We start from the raw sequence: 15543 nt of genomic DNA on the forward strand, positions 1-15543 counted from the left end.
GCACATTGATTTTGTGTCCTGAGACTGCTGAAGCTGCTTATCAGCTTAAGGAGATTTTGGGCTGAGATGATGGGGTTTTCTAAATATACAATCATGTAATCTGCAAACAGGGACAATTTGACTTCCTCTTTTCCTAACTGAATACCCTTTATTTCTTTCTCCTGCCTGATTGCCCTGGCCAGAACTTCCAACACTATGTTGAATAGGAGTGGTGAGAGAGGACATCCTTGTCTTGTGCCAGTTTTCAAAGGGAGTGCTTCTAGTTTTTGCCCATTCAGTATGATATTGGCTGTGGGTTTGTCATAAATAGGTCTTATTATTTTGAGATATGTCCCATTAATACCTAATTTATTGAGAGTTTTTAGCATGAAGGGCTGTTGAATTTTGTCAGAGGCCTTTTCTGCATCTATTGAGACAATCATGTGGTCATGTGGTTTTTGTCTTTGATTCTGTTTATATGATGGATTACGTGTGTTGATTTGCATATGTTGAACCAGCCTTGCATCCCAGGGATGAAGCCCACTTGATCATGGTGGATAAGCTTTTTGATGTGCTGCTGGATTCGGTTTGCCAGTATTTTATTGAGGATTTTTGCATCGATGTTCATCAGGGATATTGGTCTAAAATTCTCTTTTTTTGTTGTGTCTCTGCCAGGCTTTAGTATCAGGATGATGTTGGCCTCATAAAATGACTTAGGGAGGATTCCCTCTTTTTCTATTGATTGGAATAGTTTCAGAAGGAATGGTACCAGCTCCTCCTTGTACCTCTGGTAGAATTCAGCTGTGAATCTGTCTGGTCCCAGACTTTTTTTGGTCGGTAGGCTATTATTGCCTCAATTTTAGAGCCTGTTATTGGTCTATTCAGGGATTCAACTTCTTCCTGGTTTAGTCTTGGGAGAGTGTGTATGTCCAGGAATTTATCCATTTATTCTCGATTTTCTAGTTTATTTGCGTAGAGGTGTTTATAGTATTCTCTGATGGCAGTTTTATTTCTGTGGGATCGGTGGTGATATCCCCTCTATCAGTTTTTATTGCATCTATTTGATTCTTCTCTCTTTTCTTCTTTATTAATCTTGCTAGCAGTCTGTCAATTTTGTTGATCTTTTCAAAAAACCAGCTCCTGGATTCATTGATCTTTTGAGGGTTTTTTGTATTTCTGTCGCCTTCAGTTCTGCTCTGATCTTCGTCATTTCTTGCCTTCTGCTAGCTTTTTAATGTGTTTGCTCTTGCTTCTTTAGTTGTTTTAATTGTGATGTTAGGGTGTCAATTTTAGATCTTTCCTGCTTTCTCTTGTGGGTATATCATGCTATAAATTTCCCTCTACACACTGTTTTAAATGTGTCCCAGAGATTCTGGTATGTTGTGTCTTTGTTCTCATTGGTTTCAAAGAACGTCTTTATTTCTACCTTCATTTCATTATGTACCCAGTAGTCATTCAGGAGCAGATTGTTCAGTTTCCGTGTAGTTGAGCGGTTTTGAGTGAGTTTCTTAATCCTGCATTCTAGTTTGATTGCACTGTGGTCTGAGAGACAGTTTGTTATAATTTCTGTTCTTTTACATTTGCTGAGGAGTGCTTTACTTCCAACCATGTGGTCAATTTTGAAATAAGTGTGATGTGGTGCTAAGAAGAATGTATATTCTGTTGATTTGGGGTGGAGAGTTCTGTAAATGTCTATTAGGTCTGCTTGGTACAGAGCTGAGTTCAAGTCCTGAATATCCTTTTTAACTTTCTGTCTCGTTCATCTGTCTAATGTTGACAGTGGGGTGTTAAAGTCTCCCATTGTTATTGTGTGGGAGTCTAAGTCTCTTTGTAGGTCTCTAAGGACTTGCTTTATGAATCTGGGTGCCCCTGTATTGGGTGCATATGTATTTAGGATAGTCAGCTCTTCTTATTGAATTGATCCCTTTACCATTATGTAATGGCCTTCTTTGTCTCTTTTGATGTTTGTTGGTTTAAAGTCTGTTTTATCAGAAACTAGGATTGCAACCCCCGCCTTTTTTTGTTTTCCATTTGCTTGGTAGATCTTCCTCCATCCCTTTATTTTGAGCCTATGTGTGTCTCTGCACGTGAGATGGGTCTCCTGAATACAGCACACTGATGAGGCTTGACTCTTTATCCAATTTGCCAGTCTGTGTCTTTTAATTGGAGCATTTAGCCCATTTACGTTTAAGGTTAATATTGTTATGTGTGAATTTGATCCTGTCATTATGATGTTAGTTGGTTATTTTGCTCGTTAGTTGATGCAGTTTCTTCCTAGCATCGATGGTCTTTACAGTTTGGCATGTTTTTCAGTGGCTGGTACCGGTTGTTCCTTTCCATGTTTAGTGCTTCCTTCAGGAGCTCTTGTAGAGCAGGCCTGGTGCTGACAAAATCTTTCAGCATTTGCTTGCCTGTAATGGATTTTATTTCTCCTTCACTTATGAAGCTTAGTTTGGCTGGATATGAAATTCTTGGTTGAAAAGTCTTTTCTTTAAGAATGTCGAATATTGGCCCCAACTCTCTTCTGGCTTGTAGAGTTTCTGCCGAGAGATCCGCTGTTAATCTGATGGGCTTCCCTTTGTGGGTAACCCGACCTTTCACTCTGGCTGCCCTTAACATTTTTTAGTTCATTTCAACTTTGGTGAATCTGACAATTATGTGTCTTGGAGTCGCTCTTCTCGAGGAGTATCCTTGTGCCGTTCTCTGTATTTCCTGAATTTGAATGTTGGCCTTCCTTGCTAGGTTGGGGAAGTTCTCCTAGATAATATCCTGCAGAGTGTTTTCCAATTTGGTTCCATTCTCCCCATTTCTTTCAGGTACACCAATCGGACGTAGATTTGATCTTTTCACATAGTCCCATATTTCTTAGAGGCTTTGTTCATTTCTTTTTACTCTTTTTTCTCTAAACTTCTTGCTTCATTTCATTCATTTCATCTTCAATCACGATATCCTTTCTTCCACGTGATCGAATCGGCAAGTGAAGCTTGTGCATTTGTCACATAGTTTCGTGCCATGGTTTTCAGCTCCATCAGGTCATTTAAGGACTTCTCTACACTGGTTATTCTAGTTAGCCTTTCGTCTAATCTTTTTTCAAGGTTTTTAGCTTCTTTGCGATGGGTTCAAACTTCCTCCCTTAGCTTGGAGAAGCTTGATTTTCTGAAGGCTTCTTCTTTCAACTCGTCAAAGTCATTCTCTGTCCAGCTTTGTTCCGTTGCTGGCAAGGAGCTGTGTTCCTTTGGAGGGGGAGAGGTGCTCCGATTTTTAGAATTTTCAACTTTTCTGCTCTGTTTTTTTCCCCATCTTTGTGGTTTTATCTACCTTTGGTCTTTGATGATGGTGATGTACAGATGGGATTTTGATGTGGATGTCCTTTCTGTTTGTTAGTTTTCCTTCCAACAGTCAGGACCCTCAGCTGCAGGTCTGTTGGAGTTTGCTGGAGGTGCACTCCAGACCCTGTTTGCCTGGGTATCAGGCAGTGGAGGCTGCAGAACAGCGAATATTGCTAAACAGCAGATGTTGCTGCCTGATCGTTCCTCTGGAAGCTTCATCTCAGAGGGGTACCCGGCCGTGGGGGGTGTCAGTCTGCCCCTACTGGGGGTTGCCTCCCAGTTAGGCTACTCAGGGGTCAGGGACCCACTTGAGGAGGCAGTCTGTCCGTTCTCAGATCTCAAACTCCGTGCTGGGAGAACCACTACTCTCTTCAAACCTGTCAGACAGGGACATTTAAGTCTGCAGAGGTTTCTGCAGCCTTTTGTTGAGCTATGCCCTGCCACCAGAGGTGGAGTCTACAGAAGCAGGCAGGCCTCCTTGAGCTGTGGTGGGCTCCACCCAGTTCGAGCTTCCTGGCCACTTTGTTTACCTACTCAAGCCTCAGCAATGGCGGGCACCCCTCCCCCATCCTTGCTGCCGCCTTGCAGTTCAGTCTCAGACTGCTGTGCTAGCAATGAGCGAGGCTCCGTGGGTATGAGACCCTCCAAGCCAGGTGTGGGATATAATCTCCTGGTGTGCCATTTGCTAAGACCGTTGGAAAAGCACAGTATTAGGGTGAGAATGACCCGATTTTCCAGGTGCCATCTGTCACAGCTTCCCTTGGGTAGGAAAGGGTATTTCCTGACCCCTTGCGCTTCCCAGGTGAGGTGATGCCTCGCCCTGCTTCGGCTTACACTTGGTGGGCTGCACCCACTGACCCTCACCCACTGTCCGACAAGCCCTAGTGAGATGAACCCAGTACCTCAGTTGGAAATGCAGAAATCACCTGTCTTCTGCGCTGCTGATGCTGAGAGCTGTAGACTGAAACTGTTCCTATTCGGCCATCTTGGAGCCACCCCTCTGGCAGTATTTTTAATGATAGTTTTACTAAGTTGTAATTCATATAATTCATAAAGTATTCATTTCAGTGGTTTTTAAATATATCCCCAGATAACCATCACTGTGTGGAATTCCAGAATATTCCATCACCCTCAAAAAGAAGCCCCATACCCACTAGCAGTACTCAATTCCCCCACCTTATAGCCTCTGACAACCACTAATCTTTTCATCTCTATAGATTTGCCTATTCTGGACATTTCATATAAATGGAATGATATAATATATGGTCCTTTGAGACTGTCTTCTTTCATGTTTTCAAGGCTTATGTGTGTTGTAGCCTGTGTCAGTACTGTATTCCTTTTTGTGGCCAAATAGTATTCCAGTTGTATGGATATAGCACATACTGCTTATCCATTTGTCAGTTGATGAGCATTTGAGTTGTTTCCACTTTGGGGCAATTAATAATGATGCTAATACATTTGTGTATATGTTTTTGTGTGAGCATATGTTTTCATTTCTCTTGGTATATACCTAGGGTTGGAATTTTGCTGGATCGTATGATAATTTTATGTTAAACCATTTGGGGAACTGTCAGATTGCTTTCCAAAGCAGCTGGGCCATATTACATTCCCACCAGCAATGTATGAGTGTTGCAATTGCTCAACAACACTTAATATTGTCTGGCTTTTTTTATTATAGACATCTCATTGGGTGTGAAGTGGTATCTTACTGTATCTTATGGATTTTATTTTCCCAATTACTAAGGACTTTGAGCATCTTCTCTTGAGCATACTTATTGGTCATTTGTATATCTCCTTTGGAGAAATGTCTATTCAAATCCTTTGACCATTTTTTAATTGGGTTATTTGTTTACATGTAAACACACATCCCTTTTCATATAAATGGTTTGTAAATATTTTCTCACATTCTTTGGTTGCCTTTTTGAGTTTTTAATGATGTCCCTGGAAGCACAGAAGTTTTTAATTTTGATGAAGTGCAAATGATCTGTTCTTGTCTTTTCTCTATTGTGCTTTTGGTGTCATATCTAATAATTCATTGCCAAATCAAAGGTCATGAAGATGTTCCTCTTTCCTTCTTACAGTTTTATAGTTTTACAACTTACATTTAGGTTTATAGTCCATTTTGAGTTAAGTTTTGTTTATGGTCTGAGGTAGAGATTCAACTTCATTCTTTGGCATGTGAATATTCAGTTGTCTCAGCACTGTTTGTTGAAAAGACCATTCTCTACTCATTGTCTTAGTACCCTTATTGAAAACCAACTGACCATTATAGTAGGGATTTATTCCTAGACTGTCAGTCCTATTCCATTGATGGAAATGTCTATCCTAATGTCAGTACCATACTGTCTTGAGCACTATAGCTTTGAAGTAAGTTTTGAAAGTATCTTTGAAGTAAGTTTTGAAATTAGGAGGTGTGAGTGCCTCAGCTTTCTTCTTTTTCAATATTGTTTTGAAAAACAAATTCATTTCCAAATGAATTTTAGGATCAGCTTTTCCATTTCAGAAAAAACAAGCCAGATGGAATTTACGTAAGTCTTGTATTGAATCTGTTGATCAATTTGGAGAGTAATGCTATATTAGCAAGATTAAGTCTTCCATACTTCAACATGGGTTGTCCTCCCATTTATTTATGTATTCTTTAGTTTCTTTCAGTTTTGTAGTTTTATAGTTTTCAGTGTGCATATTTTACGCATCTTTTGTTAACTTCATTCCTGTTTTCTTATTTTTGCTGTTATAAATGATTTTTTTTCTTAATTTCTTTTTGAAATAGTTACTGGTAGTGTATGCAAATAATTGACTTAAACACACACATATAGATCTTGTATCCTGAATCTTGCTGAACTAGCTTATTAGTTCTAATAGAACTAAATTGTGTGTGTGTGTGCGCCTGGATTTCTTAGGGTTTTTTATATGCAAGATAACATTAACTATATAGAGAGATTGTATCATTTGCAAATAGAAATTTGCTTTGTCCTTTCCTATCTGAATACTTTGTATTTCTTTTCCTTTTCTAATTTCCCTTGCAAAAATGTAGAATATACTGTTGAATAGAAGTGAGAAGGAATGGCTGGACATGGTGGCCCATTCCTGTAATCCCAGCACTTTGGGAGCCTAAGGTGGGTGGCTCACTTGAGGACAGGAGTTTGAGACCAGCCTGGCCAACATTGTAAAACCCCGACTCTACTAAAAAATACAAAAATTAGCCAGGCGTGGTGGCGCAAACCTGTAATCCCAGCTACTTGGGAGGCTGAGATGGGAGGATCCCTTGAACTGGCGGGGTGGAGGTTGCATTGAACCGAAATTGCACCACTGTACTCCAATCTGGGTGATAAGCAAGATCCTGTATCCAAAAAAAAAAAAAAAAAAAAAGAGAAAAAGGAAAGTGAGAAGGGACATTGTTGTCCTGTTTATGATCACATTCAGCTATTCAGCTGTTTACCATTAAGTATGATGTTAGATGTAGTTTTTCACAGAGAGTCTTTATCGGGTTGATGATGTTTGCTTCTATTTTTAGTTTGTTGAATTATGTCAAATGCATTTTTGAATCTATTAAGATGATTGTGCAGTTGTTCTTTATTCTATTGATTGATTTTTTGTATTACATGAAATACAAAACCTTGTATTCCTAAGATAATTTCCATTTGGCTGTAGTATATGCTGCATTTTATTTGTTGCTGAACCCACTTTGTTAGTATTTTGTTGAGAATTTTGTGTCTGTATTCATAAGGATACTGGTCTGTAGTGTTCTTCTGATGTCTTTGTCTAGTTTAGGTAATATTGGTCTCATAAAGTGGGTTTGGAATTGTTCCCTTCCATTTTTTGGAAGAGTTAGTGAAGGATTGGTATTAATTCTTCTTGAAATGTTTGGTATAATTCACATGAAGCCATTTGAACCCAGGCTTTTCTTTGTGGGAAGTTTTACTTGTTATGGATCTATCTAGATTTCCTGTTACACTGAGTCAGTTTTGCTAGTTAATGCTTTTCTAAGAATTTGTCCGGTTCATCTAAGTTCATATACCATTATTCATAGTGTTCCTTTATAATCCTCTTATTTCTTTAAGGTCAGTAGGAATGTCTTCTTTTTCATTCTGATTTTAGTAATCTGTGTCTTCTCTCTTTTTTTCTTAGTCCCTCTAGCTAATGGTTTGCCATTTTTTAATCTTTCCAAATAACCAACTTTTGCCTTTTTTAATTTCCTCTGCTGTTTTTGTGTTCTCTATTTTATCTCCATTCTAATATTTATTATTTCCTTCCTTCTGCTTTCTAAAAAATTTAGTTCACTCTTCCTTCTCTAGCGCCTTAAGGTATAACTTTAGGTTATTGATTTCTTCTTTTTAAATTGTAGACACTTTATAGCTATAAATTTCCCTCTGAGCACTGCTTTCACTTTGTCCGGCTACTACTGTTGAATTATCTCTTTGCCCCTTCAATTTTATACATTTTTGCTTCCTATATTATGGGACTGTTTTGTTAGGTGAGTATATGTTTAAATTTGTTATGTTTTACTGATACACTTATTTCAATTATTATACTTTTCAACTCAAAAATTTCCATTTAGTGAAATATCATTCTCATAATTTCTTTTAAATCTTTATACATGGTTTTATTTAGGCCTTTGAACATACTTATAATAGCAGGCTTAATGTCTGTGTTTAATAGGTACAACATCTTGACTTCCTTGGAGGTAGTTTCCATTGATGCTTTATTTTTTACTGTGTGTGGGTTCATGCTTTCATGTTTCTTTGTGTGTTTTAATAATTTTTGGTTGAAAACTAGTTAGTTATTTTAAATAATGTGGTAACTCTGGAAATCAGATTCTCCCCTCTTTAGGGTTTGTTGTTGCAGTCGTTGGTGGCACTGCTGCTATTTTTGTTTAGAAACTTTCCTGGACCAATCTGTGAAGTCTGTATTCTTTATCATGTATAGCCACAAAAATATCTGCTTGGTTAACATGGTGATTAGTTAATGATTAGACAGATTTCTTTATACCTTAAACCAGTAAGTCTTCAGCAACTGCCAGAGGGATCTTTGTATGTGTTGGGCATACATTTTCCTCTTAGGCAGGCAGGTTACAACTCCGCCTTAGTTACTTCTTGCTTGTACAGAGCCTCAAGGTGAACCATAGATGAGAGATTAGGGCCTTTTCAGGTTTTTCCTGGGGCTGAGTTCTTGGTGGAAAAAGAAAACAAAACCCACTATATTGGTTACAGTTTGAATTACACACATGTCAAGTGATTAGCAATAAAGTTTATGAACTCATCATCTCCTACATTTGCCATGTTTTATTATTAGCAGTATTATCTAAAACATGCTTCAAAAACCTAAGGTTGAAAACGCCAAAGGGATATGTATACATAAGACATGTATGACAAGCATACATATCTAAGTGGTAGTAAAACACCCCAGAGGAAATCTTTCTTCTGATCTAGAACAGACCTTAGCCAGATATGATCTAAGTTGACTTCTTTGCCTGAGTAGTCAGCTACTCAGGGCTCTTAGTTTACTAGACCATAGATCAGAATGATTACAAGGTTACAAGCTGGAATTCTCAATACAGACTGCTTGGATTTGAATCTAGACTCTTCTGCTTCTTTGACCTTGGGCAAGACACCTAGCATCTCTGTGCCTCACTTTCCTTATTTGTAAATAGCACCTTCCTTATTGTGATGATTCATTCAATACATTGTAAGCCCCTAGAGCAGTCTCTGATACTTAATAAGCATTATAGTCACAGAAGTGGGGAGTAGTTTGAATCCCTTAAACCTATTGCCGTCTTAACCAGTTAACCCATGAACAATCACATTTCATCTGTAACCCTTCTCTCACTAATTATTTTGATACAAATACAAAACATTATATTATTTAATCTATTTTATTATATATCTCTGACAATTTTTAAAATTCTTAGTGTTATATAATATTACTATTATTACAGCTAAAAAAAATGAACACTGAGCCTTTGTTTCACCAAATACTCATTTGGTATTTGTCTCCCCAGTTGATTCATATGGTGTAATTGGTTAATGCCGAGACCAGTTCAGCTGGGGAGACCCTAACCCAGCGGCGCTAGAGGAATTAAAGACACACACACAGAAATATAGAGGTGTGAAGTGGGAAATCAGGGGTCTCACAGCCTTCAGAGCTGAGACCCCCGAACAGAGATTTACCCACATATTTATTAACAGCAAACCAGTCATTAGCGTTGTTTCTATAGATATTAAATTAACTAAAAGTATCCCTTATGGGAAACGAAGGGATGGTCTGAATTAAAGGAATAGATTGGGTTAGTTAACTGCAGCAGGAGTTTGTCGTGAAGGCACAGATCGCTCATGCTGTTGTTTGTGGCTTAAGAACACCTTTAAGCAGTTTTCCACCCTGGGCAGGCCAGGTGTTCCTTGCCCTCATTCCAGTAAACCCACAACCTTCCAGCGCGGGCGTTAGGGCCATTATGAACATGTTACAGTGCTGCAGAGATTTTGTTTATGGCCAGTTTTGGGGCCAGTTTATGGCCAGATTTTGGGGGACTTGCTCCCAATAGGTTAATATGCCTCTTAGGTCACTTTTAATGCAGAAGTTTCCCCCTCTTTCTTTTACCGCTTTGTAACTGTTTATTAAAGAAACTAGGTTATTGGTACTTTAGAGCTATGTTGTCTAATACAGAAGCCACTAGCCACATGTGACAGTGGACCACCTGAAACATGACTAGTGCGAATTGAGATGGTCTGTCAATTTAAAATACACACCAGATTTCAAAGACAGTATGATAAGATAACGTAAACTATCTCATTAAGAGTTTTTATATTGATGCATTTTGAAATAACATTTTATTATATTTGGATTAAATAAAACATTATTAAAACTAATTTTACTTGTTTCTTTTTGTTTTTAATGTGGCTACTAGAAAATATAAAAGCACCTATATGGCTTGCTTTTTATTTTTATTGGACAGCATTAATTTTGAATTTCACAAGATATGGATTTTACTGATTACATCCCCATGGAATTATTTAACATGCCCCTCTGCCCCTATCTGTATTGCTTTTAAATTGTTAGTTAGATCCTTGATCAGATTCAGAGTTTGATGTTTTTTGTTTATTTTTTTTTTTAAACGGGGTCTCTTTGTTGACCTCCTGGGCTCAAGAGCTCCTCCCATATAAGCCTCCCAAGTAGTCGGGACCACAGGCATGCACCACCATGTCCAGCTAATTTATTCTATTTTATTTTTTGTAGAGATGGGGTCTTCCTATGTTGCCTAGACTGGTCTTGAACTCCTGGGCTCAAATGACCGTCCTGTCTTGGCCTCACAAAGTGCTGGGATTACAGACATGAGTTACTGCACCCGGCTGAGATTTTGATTTTTTAAAATATTTTCAGCAATGTCATTTCATATTGCTGGTATATACCACCAGAAGACGTACACCATCAAACTGAGGCCTTTCTTTTATGTTAGCAGCTGCTGATGGTTCTTTAATTCATTAGAAGTTGCAAATTGTGGGCCGGGCGCGGTGGCTCAAGCCTGTAATCCCAGCACTTTGGGAGGCCGAGACGGGCGGATCACGAGGTCAGGAGATCGAGACCATCCTGGCGAACACGGCGAAACCCCGTCTCTACTAAAAAATACAAAAAAAAACTAGCCGGGCGAGGTGGCGGGCGCCTGTAGTCCCAGCTACTCGGGAGGCTGAGGCAGGAGAATGGCGTAAACCCAGGAGGCGGAGCTTGCAGTGAGCTGAGATCCGGCCACTGCACTCCAGCCTGGGCGACAGAGCCAGACTCCATCTCAAAAAAAAAAAAAAAAAAAAGAGAAGTTGCAAATTGTGATGTTCTAATTCTTTTGTTCCTTCTTCATTTATTAGCTAGAGTACTTCCATAAAGAGAAGCCTTCCCTCATCAACTACTTAATTATGTTTGATTATAATACAAACTATGTATACTTTGCATAGGTAAGAAAGGATGAAAGTTTGATTCTTTCTCTTTACTTACCAGTTTCCAGGTATTCTCCAAAAATGATAGATGAGATTTTTAAAATAATGTATCATGAATATAACTGTATTAGATATTTTTGAAATCCATTGCAATTATTATCCTTATTGATGCGCAAATTGTCACATCATTCGCCAGTGGAAGCCTCTTCAAGTGTTTCCTGTGTCTTATATATGATCTTAGTAGTCTTTGATACCTTCCTTGCTTTTTGATGTGTCAGGGTGTTCTAGGCCCTGGTTCCTTTTAGGCGGAAGTAATATTTAGAGCCTACAGTCTGGTTTGCATAATGCCATCTTATTAGTTATGGTTTCTGGGCCTTTTCAGTGGCTGAAGCTAGGAAATATTTTTTTCCCCTTAAAATGCTTCATGAATCTCTAGTGATACTTCCTATTCAAATTCCAAACTATGGAGTTTTTAACCTAAGCTTATCAATAGTACATTTCTGTCTTCTTTCTCCCATGCCAAATGTATTAGTTCTCAATGGCATCAGTATGCTGATTTGCTTTATCCAGCACTACACACACAACAGTTACATAATAGCATGTCTGTCACTATAATTAATATGATTATTTACTGAAAATATTTTGGTTTTGTTGTTATTTTGCAGTTATTTTTCTCAGGGTGTATCTTGTGAGGTATATACAGAAAAATTAGTCTATTAAAATCACTCAAAATAGTTCCTCTCTAATGAATGAGTATGCTACCACGTAGTTTCATGTTACTCTTAATTTTTAAGGATTTTTTTTAAAATTTTATTTAATTTATAATATAAAGAATTTAAATGGTCCAAAAGTCCAATCTACAAAACAAATAGCCAAATGAGTCTAGCCTTCATTCCAGTCCTCTCTACTCCCTCTTTTCTCCAGTAGGTAACCATTAAAAATGTTTATGGCCTAGTCTTCCATTTTTTAATATGTGTACATATCCTGACCAAAGAACTTCCCCAAAGTTCCTTGATTTTTTATTTTTCTTTTTCAAAGAGAAAGCTTATAGTATTCTATATCATAATACAAATGATAAAATATATCTTTTAGTAAGTCATAGTCTATAGATTAGAACTGAAAGAAAATTGATATTTTATATAAGCCAGGGTTTTAAGGAAGAAAGATGATTTGGGTAGAAACTGCTCGCTGTTTTCAGATATTTTAAATACTTCCTAGGGAAGGAGGAAACCATGCTGTTTGACTCCAGATAATATAGTGGAGCCAATATTTATAATTTATAGGAAGCCAGACTTGGTCTGAAAAGAAATTCTGCTATCAGATGAAACTCTGAAGATTATATAGGCAGCATATTATGGCTTCAAGTTCTTGTCACTAGAGAGATTTATACATCCTATAAGGGATGAACTGGTTGACCTACATAATCATTTGGTGATTCTGGTTTCTGGGGCTCTTCCCCAGTTTGTTATGTATAATTCTGCCTAGCAAGTCTAATTGTATAGTCTCTAAATGATCACAATGTAATTGTTTTAGGAATCAGTGACATTTAAGGATGTGGCTATAGACTTCACCTTGGAGGAGTGGAGATTGATGGACCCTACACAGAGGAACCTGCACAAGGATGTGATGCTAGAGAATTACAGGAATCTGGTCTCCCTGGGTAAGGATAACTTCTCTTCTGTGTTGATTGATCTGCCCATTTGACCGGGTTTGCCAAAGATAAAAGGCCTCTAAAGTATTTAACTGAAGTACTTGATCTTAGGGGCACATTGTTGGGTTATGCTATTCCTCACTTTTAACTACATGATCTGCCCATTGTAGAGTAAGAAACATACTTCTCTGGAATCTTGGAGATTGTTGACAACCCCACAGATTTTGGACCGAAGTATTTTCTAGTCACTTCCTTAAATGGAAGTTATCAGTACCTCTAGAAGAAAGAAACAAATGTATTCAATTTCTTTCTAAACTCACTAGATTATTCCCATAATCTGTTATCCCACCAAACCAGAATCATAGTGTTGAGCTCCTTTGGGATGTCTTTCTAATTGTCTAAAACATCACTATATAATATGGCAGGTACTAGTCACTTGTGCCTATTTTTTTTTTTGTGTGTGTGAGACGGAGTCTCGCTCAGTTGCCCAGGCTGGAGTGCATTGGCGCGATCTCAGCTTACTACAAGCTCCGCCTCCCGGGTTCACGCCATTCTCCTGCCTCAGCCTCCCAAGTAGCTGGGACTACAGGCGCCCACCGCCATGCCTGGCTAATTTTTTGCATTTTTAGTAGAGATGGGATTTCACCGTGTTCGCCAGGATGGTCTTGATCTCCTGACCTCGTGATCCGCCCGCCTCGGGTGCTGGGATTGCAGGCATGACCCACCGCACCTGGCCTCACTTGTGCCTTTTGAGCACTTGAAATTTGGCTAGTCCATCTGAAGAACTGAATTTTAGATTTTACTTAATTTTATTTAATTTAAATTCAAATTTAAATAGCCATATGTGACAACTGGCAACTGTATTGGACAGTGCGGCTCCAGAACCTCCTGTAATGGTCATTCTGCATGGAAGATTAAGAACTGAGACTGAATTTGGCAGGAGTTCTTGCTCATGGCTCCAATCAAATCCTGTTTATTTTTCTCTGGACAGGGCTTGCAGTTTCCAAACCGGACATGATATCTCATTTGGAGAATGGGAAAGGACCATGGGTGACAATGAGAGAAATTTCAAGCATTCCCTATCCTGGTGAGTTAAACAGAACCAAGAAGATGGGATTTATTTGAAGTAACAGACTATAGGGGGATGTTCAACACAACATCTGAAAAAATTTTAAAGATATATTTGTTCAAAGCTGTCTCAGAGGAAGAGATCCCCCATCTCGCTGCCTGTCTCTCTCACCCCCATCTTCTCTTATCCTCTCTCTCTGTCCTCCACTTTTGGGAACCATCTCATCCTATTGTGCTTTCCTGGGGACATGCTTTTCATAATTATTATTTTGTTCTTCATTCAAACATACACAAAATATCCCTTTCAGGTCTATCTTCTCCAGTTAACTTTATGTTTCTCATTTGTTTCACCATTATCTGACATTTCTTCCTTCATTTACCTGAAAATGCTTTCATAAGGGTCCCCACTGATTTCTCTTAAGGCAAACTTATTTACTCATTATTTAGTTTTCTTCACCTGCAAGGCTGCAGAAACTTTGGAGGAACCCACCACCTGTCCTCCAGGTTCTTAACTAATTGAGAATACAAACAAGAAATCAGTTGAGAATCAAAATATAGTATTGATGTATTTAATCAATATTATACATCTATATGCTGTGAACTGGCTTAGGTACAAGGGCTACAGCACCTAATAAAATGGACCAGGTCCCTGCCTTCATGAAGATTAAATTTTGAGAAACAGAAATTTGGCAAATAAATAAAAACAAACTAAATGGTGGTTGCCATACCTCCCAGCTATGAGATAAATTGGAGGATAGGGAAGAGTAACTGGGGTGGGATGAGGTCACCTTCAAACAGGGTGGTCAGGGGAGCTTCTGAAGAGATGACATTTGAGCTGAGACCTGAAGGGTCAGAAGAAGCAGCCAGGGAGGGGAAGAGGAAAAAGGAAGTATTCCAGGCTAAGGGAACAACAATGCAAAGGATCTGATACAGCAAAGAAGGTCATGTACTCTGGAAATCAAAAGGAAGCTGCTGTGACTAAAGTGAGCGGAAACTGGTACAGAATAAGATTAGAGATGTAGGAGCCTGCCTGTGCAGGGCTTTGTAGATGATCTAAGTGAATTCCAAAGCATGGAGAGATTTTACTGCAGGGTTTTTAGAAAATAACCCTGTTTTTGGAGATTAAACTTGAGGCATAAAGCAGGCAGTAAGTTAAAAGGTTGTTACAATAGTCTATCCAGGAGATGAGAGGAACTTTGATTAGGGTGATGGTAGTGGAGATGGAAAGAAATAAATAGATTCTGATTCATTTTATTATGATGCCATGAACAACCCACACATGCATTACATATTTTTATATATCAGATATTATTTATGCTTAAAAGATTGAGTGAAAAGTAGACATTAGAGATAGTTTTAGATAACTTTTTAGAGAGGGACTTTTTTTTCCCCTGTGAAGAGGGAAAGAGAAATGGAGCAGTGGCTAAAGGAAAGAATGGAGTCAAGAAAAAACACTTGTTTTATTTTTGAGATGGGAGCTGCTATGACATGTTTGAGTGCTGATAGGATCGCCTTAATGGAGAGAGCGACATTGATGTTGCAAGACAAAGATGAAGGACTAAAGTGTTTGACAGGGTTAAAGGAGATAAAATCT

At 38.5% G+C, this 15543-nt stretch overlaps 1 protein-coding gene across 1 annotated transcript in view; it reads left to right on the plus strand.

Moving 5' to 3' along the window:
- Positions 1-15543, plus strand: part of LOC119620356 (uncharacterized) — a 47431-nt gene that overhangs the window by 13747 nt on the left and 18141 nt on the right. The window contains exons 4-5 of the mRNA XM_037987911.2: positions 12764-12890; positions 13873-13968. Coding sequence (XP_037843839.2) covers positions 12764-12890; positions 13873-13968 — 223 coding nt within the window. The remainder of the gene's footprint in view (positions 1-12763; positions 12891-13872; positions 13969-15543) is intronic.

Source organism: Chlorocebus sabaeus, chromosome 16 (genome assembly GCF_047675955.1).
Source record: "Chlorocebus sabaeus isolate Y175 chromosome 16, mChlSab1.0.hap1, whole genome shotgun sequence".
NCBI classification, from domain to species: Eukaryota; Metazoa; Chordata; class Mammalia; order Primates; family Cercopithecidae; genus Chlorocebus; species Chlorocebus sabaeus.